This window comes from Haliaeetus leucocephalus, unplaced genomic scaffold, assembly GCF_000737465.1.
Source record: "Haliaeetus leucocephalus isolate CR32 unplaced genomic scaffold, Haliaeetus_leucocephalus-4.0 Scaffold871, whole genome shotgun sequence".
NCBI classification, from domain to species: Eukaryota; Metazoa; Chordata; class Aves; order Accipitriformes; family Accipitridae; genus Haliaeetus; species Haliaeetus leucocephalus.
The window spans coordinates 4,680,232-4,686,106 of NW_010973307.1; the positions used below are offsets into that span (position 1 = coordinate 4,680,232).

The 5,875-nt window shown below is 59.3% G+C and overlaps 1 protein-coding gene across 1 annotated transcript; it reads right to left on the bottom strand.

Moving 5' to 3' along the window:
- CHRNA2 (cholinergic receptor, nicotinic, alpha 2 (neuronal)) lies at window positions 1-4,795 on the bottom strand. Its single transcript, XM_010583182.1, has 6 exons — window positions 4,729-4,795; window positions 3,355-3,509; window positions 2,524-2,568; window positions 2,195-2,304; window positions 705-1,800; window positions 1-128 (listed from the first exon to the last, which is right to left on the bottom strand). The coding sequence occupies exons 1-6, from the start codon at window positions 4,790-4,792 to the stop codon at window positions 3-5; spliced, it is 1,596 nt and encodes a 531-aa protein (XP_010581484.1). The 5' UTR covers window positions 4,793-4,795; the 3' UTR covers window positions 1-2.
- Window positions 4,796-5,875: the final 1,080 nt, after the last annotated feature.

Genomic DNA, 5,875 nt, shown 5'->3' on the forward strand with positions numbered 1-5,875 from the left:
CCCTAGATCATCCCCGCCATGTAGGGCGGGAGGAAGAGCCCCACGGTGCCCAGCAAGCAGACGATGATGAACATCCAGAGGAAGATGTGGTCGATCACCATGGCCACATACTTCCAGTCCTCCTTCACCTGCCGAGCAAAAAGGGTCTGTGAGTGTGGGTAGAGGATGCAGCCCCCCCATTTTTGAGGACCCCTTTGGGTTAGGAGACCACCCGGGGCTTGCTCTGCATCCATGGTTTGCTTCAGGGTGAGGAGATACCCTGTGTCTTGGGAAATCCCTGGAGCAGCAGGACTGGGGGGCGGACCTCCCTGGGGAGGTTTCTTGGGGCAGAACTAATCCCACCCAGGGTTTTCTGAAACCACCTGGCTAAAAAGAGGGGTGCAGCCTCTGAGCAGGGTCCCAGCAGGGCAGGCTGGGCCATTTCTGCTCTCCGAGGGCAGGACACCACGGGCAGGAGAGGGACTTCCACCATCCCTGCAGCCAGCAGGGACGGGAGCTGGAGGAACCCTCAGCTGACCCTGTGAACCAGACATCTCCCAGGAGGTGGTCATTGATCTTCTCCCTGGCTTTGGGTCCTCAGCAGGCAGGAAACCAACCGGGGGTCCCAGCACTGACCCCCCGCCATGGAGGTACAACTGGCAGGAGGCAGCACCCAGGGTAGGGGACCCCCCCTCACCCTCCAGCCCTCAGGGGCACCCACTCACCGAGAAGTCGGCATCCTCGGCTCGCAGGTGGTCCGCGATGTACTGCACTCCTTCCAGGGCCTTCAGGATGCTGGGGGACAGCATCAGCCCCCGGTCCGAGCCCACCTCCTCCTCCTCCTCCTCCTTGGGGGGCACCTGGGGGGCTGAGCCCCCCGACGCCTTCCCAGCTTGGCGCCCGCAGCTGTAGCGGCACTGGGTGCCCTGGCCATGGGAGTCCGCCTGGGACATGCGGCTGGGGTACGTCTTCTCCTCCTCCTCTTCCTCCTCCTCCTCCTCTTCCTCCTCCTCATCCCACTTGTCATCCACATCGGTCTCCAGCCAGCACCGGGAGGTGCTGAGCCTCGTCCCCGGGAGGTCGTACTGCCCGGCGGTCCCCTCGGGGGGAGGCAGCACCGGGGGTCTCTTCATAAAGAGCCAGCGAGGGATGAAGTCGAGGAAGAAGCTACGCACCCAGCAGGGCATCGTGTGGGTGCTGGGGGAGCGGTGGTGGACGTTGAGGACGAACACAGTGATGATGATGGAGAGCGTGACGAAGATCATGGTGAAGAGGAGGTACTCGCCGATGAGAGGGATGACCAGCGAGGTGGACGGGATGATTTCCGTGATGAGCAGCAGGAAGACAGTGAGGGACAGCAGGACAGAGATGCAGAGGGTGATCTTCTCCCCGCAGTCGGAGGGCAGGTAGAAGACCAGCACGGTCAGGCAGGAGATAAGCAGGCAGGGTATGATGAGATTGATGGTGTAGAAGAGCGGGAGGCGACGGATGATGAAGCAGAAGGTGATGTCGGGGTAGATCTCCGTGCAGCAGTCATACTTCTTGGAGTTATAGGTGCCGATGGCATTTATGATGGCCCACTCACCGCTCTCCCAGTAATCCTTGAGGTCCACGTGATGGTCCATGTTCTCCAGGTCAATCTTGGCCTTGTCGTAGGTCCAGGAGCCGAACTTCATCTTGCAGTTCTGCTGGTCGAAGGGGAAGAAGGTGACGTCGATGCTGCACGAGCTCTTGTAGATGGCAGGAGGCACCCACTTCACCTTCCCATTGGAGAAGAGGTGGGCCTTCGTCATGTGGGTCACGGCGAACTCCCCGTCGGCACTGCAGGCATGGAGAGATGTGAAGATCAGAGGAGGATGAATTGTTTCCCCCAAGAAATAGGGCCAGGAGCTCACTCAGCTCTCAGGGCTGGTATGAGCCTTGATTTGAGGCTGTGGTCTCATCGTGCATCCCTGCACAGTGCTGGGTTCACCCTCCTGGGCATCATCTGGAGCATGGAGATGGGTGGGAGCACGAGCACCAGACATGGGGAGATGGATGAAGACTGATTTGCATCCTTACCAGTGGGGTGGGATGGAGAGCAGGAGGCCCAGGGGAGCTGGCAGTGGTGGGGAGCTGCCGGGATGGGATGGGATGGGATGAGCTGCAGGGATGGAAAGGGAAGGGAAAGGGGGAGCTGGCCCTAAGGATGCCCCATCCTGGCAGCGTCACTCACTTGTTGTAGAGCACGATGTCGGGGATCCAGATCATCTCAGAGGGCACCCGGATGGAGGTGACATTGTCAAACTCTGCCGGGTCCCAGCGCAGCTTGTAGTCACTCCACTCCTGGAGGGAGACATGGAGGGGAGGGCATCAGGTGGCCCTGGGTCTGGTGGGACCGAGCTGTCCAATGCCACCTTCTTCCTCCTCCTCTGGCAGCATCCCTCCAGGAACAGCACCATGGAGATGCCACCAAGCCCCCCTGGGCAGGGTGTCTCTGCCCCAAAGGCTGTACCCTCCGTGACACGCTCCTGCCCTTGCCCCAGAGAGGGAACAGGCTCCTACCTGCTTCAGCCAGACATTTGTGGTCATCATTTGGTTCTTTTCATCCTGCGGTGGGGAAGAGGGAGAGGTGAGAGGAGACAGGCAGCGAGAGCCCAAGGCTTTGTCCCATCAATGCACTGGCCCCCAGATTACTGCTTTCACTTTCTGCCCTCTGCTTCTGGGGTTCAGCTTCTGGGAGCAACTGGTACCAGTACAAGTCCAAGGAGACACTCTATTTCCCTGTGCTATCTGCTCACTAGATGGCAGCAAGAAATAGCATTTTGTAGTGTAGAGCTCAGCCGCTCTGATGGATGGACAAATGCACATGGATAGAAGAGATGGACAGGTGGATTGATGGATGTGTTGATAGGTTGCTAGGTGGACAGATGGATAGGTAGAGAGGTGGATAGATGGATGGGTTGATGGGTGGACAGATGGATAGGTAGAGAGGTGGATAGATGGATGGGTTGATGGGTGGACAGATGGATGGGTGTGCATGGGAGGAATGAGTGAGGGAGGGATAGACACACAATCCCAGAGGTGCCCCGGGGCAGGTAGATGTTGGATAAGGACATGGCAAGGATGGAGAACTGCAGTTTTCCTTGGTGGTCTCCTGCTGTCAGGAGAAGGGAGGGTTTGGGATGGAGAGGAGGGGTGCAGCCCACTCGTTGGAGGTCTGAGGGGGGCACAGTGGGTGGTTTGTCGCCTGCTGGAGATGGCCAGGAGGTTGCTGGTGCCTGAACCCCACCTCCTACCAGGGTCCCCAGGTCCTGGTCTGGCAGACCAGTAGGACCAACTGGTGAAAAGATAGACACGACGCGGGACTGGGGTCCCCCTCAGTGGGCTACGCACCACGTCGATCAGCTGCGCGATGGAGAGCCCGAACTTCACGATGACCACATCGGAGGTGTTGGGCACCGGCCGTGACCAGCGGTTGTAGCCGGTGAAAAGATGCTTGAAGAGACGCTCCTCAGCGTGGCTGCCAGGCTGGTCCCGCAGGCAGGCGGCTGTGGGGAGATGGGCATGGAGTCAGGGTGGGGGAGAGCTTGCTGACCCCCCTTTCCACACCCCTGCACCCCACTGAAAATGGGTCCCCATTCTGGGCAAGCCCCCTCTCTGCTGCAGCAGGCGGGGATGCTAAACCCCACTTTGGGATGGGGAGAGGGGAATTAGCCCTCCTCAGAGCTGCCCCGTGCTCCTCCCAAGGAGCAGAGAGCGGTGCAAGGTCAACCTGGCCGAGAAAATCCCACTCTTGCGTGCCTGAGGTCCCTCTCCCAGTCCCCTCCAGCTGCTCTTACTGGTGCTAACTGGTTCAGCTTTGCAAGGTGGAGGCTGACGCAGTCCTTGGGACCGCTGTAGCCTGCCCAGAGGCCATCCCTCAGGCTGGGCTGGAGGCAGGGCTGAGAAGGAGTGCAACGCTCTTTGCTCTGCCTAGAAATTGTTGGCGTTGGTCTTCAGTGCATCGCTCGGCCGTCCTTGCTCTCACTGCAGAGCCCCATAAATTTCCACCAGCAAGTCGAGGGAGGCCGAGGGAGGGAGGGAGGGATGGCAGGAGGGGGGGAGGGAGGGCTTTGCACAGTGAAATGCAACCAAAGAGACATTGTACGGATGGCTCTGCCCTGAAGAAGGAGGTGCACGGCCCCATAGCATGCCCCATGCCCCATGCAAAGTCTCCCCACCGGGCAGGCAAGCCCAGCAAGGGCCCTGGGTGTTGTACTTTGGCCAGGGATTGAGGGTCTTAGAGGTGGTGGGGAGGGCTGGTCCCAAGTGAAGGGGCAAGCAAGATGCCCAGCTCATGGGAAGTCTTGCATTGACAGCAGGTGGAAGCAAAATCCATTTTTTTTCCTTCTCTCCCACATTTCTAGCTTACACAGGATGGATCTGGGGTCCCAGAGGTACATCCCCTGGGGGGGGATGACCCAGAGCAGACCACCCCCACCCAAGTGTCTGGGTGGCGGCAAGCTGCTCTGCAAAGACACGAACCCCGTCCTAGCTCAGTGTGCGGTGGGGGACATCATGCCAGTGTGGAGACTGGGCATGCTGCGAGACTGCATGGGGGTAAACTGGAAGAGAACTGGTTTTCCATGGGCACAGCCCCTCAGCTTCCCCTTCTCTCTCCCCAAATTTACCCCTCCTGCCAGGGTCCCAGTGGGTGACACCCATGGGAAGGCAGGGCTCAAGCAAAGAAAATTCAGGTACCCCAGGGAAAGCCAGAGCTGCCCTTACCTGCATGGAAGGTGACGAAGCACCACACGATGAAGGGGGTGATGCCATGGGACAGCCGCCCCATGCTCCCTGTGCTGGTGTCCCCCATGGATCCCATCCCTGGAGCAGTTTGCAAAACCCCCCGGGAGGGACCAGGGGGAGCGATGAGCTGAGATGGTGGTGGGAGTGGAGGCTCAGCAGGGAAAGCCACCATAGGGGACCTCTGACGGGGTGTCCTGTGTGTCCCCACTGTTAGTGAGTGCTGGAAGAGCCATGGATGGAGCTGGATGTGGGCTGGGAGAGCCTCAGCAGGGACACAGCCAGGCCAGAGTGCGTGGGTCGGGATGCTCCACCAAGTCACCTGCCCCAAATTTAATTCCTGGAAAGACAGCAGAGAGCGGCACTGTCACGGCGATGCCACCACGGTGGAGGTCTGGGAGGTGACGGTCCCGCTGTGGTTCCCTCAAAGCCGCTTCCAGCTGCAAGCGGGGCTTGGAGTTGACCCGAGGTGGCACCATGGCAGAGTCAAGGGAAAATGTCCCCAAAGCATCTGCTCCCCATTTCACGAGCGCTCCTCGGGCAGGCAGGGAGTGAATCTGGTCAGCGATGGTCACAGCCAGGCAGCTGGACCCCGTGAGTTAAAGCGATGGGGAGCCCAGGTCTGTCCCCGCATGACTTAATAGCAGAGATGGAGCCCAATGCTTCAACTTTCACTGAGATGACCAGAAAATAACTGGTTTCAACCATCCTTCTGCCCTCCCTGACTCGAAGCTCCTTCATGCCCTGGGAGCAAGGGAGGGGGAAGCATCTCAGCTGCTCCAAGAGGCTGCACTGCCCGAACGGGCTCCTGAGGCCGGTTTCCCCAGTACCACTCACCTCTGAGAAGAGAGATCATCCTTTCATCATCCACCCTCATCCATCCATCCATCCATCCATGCATCTGTTCATCCATCCATGCATGCATTCATCCATCTATCCATGCACCCATCTACCTATGCATCCATCCATCCATCCATGGATGTGTTTGGTTCCCCTCCCCGGCAAGGCAAATCTCTGCAAAAAGGGAAAATCACTTGCTCTGCAGAGGTCCCGAAATCTGTTCCTGCTTACAAGGTGACTCCTCCACACTTGACCCGTACCCCCAGGAGCAGCCTCCCCTCGCCGGGAG

Bases quoted from the DNA above. Each gene is read 5' to 3' on its own strand.
- CHRNA2 (XM_010583182.1), bottom strand. From the start codon at position 4,792: ATGGGGCGGCTGTCCCATGGCATCACCCCCTTCATCGTGTGGTGCTTC. The intron at 2,305-2,523 runs GTAGGAGCCTGT...GTCTCCCTCCAG, and splicing joins CAAATGTCTGGCTGAAGCAG to GAGTGGAGTGACTACAAGCT. The intron at 129-704 runs GTGAGTGGGTGC...TTTGCTCGGCAG, and splicing joins CCGAGGATGCCGACTTCTCG to GTGAAGGAGGACTGGAAGTA.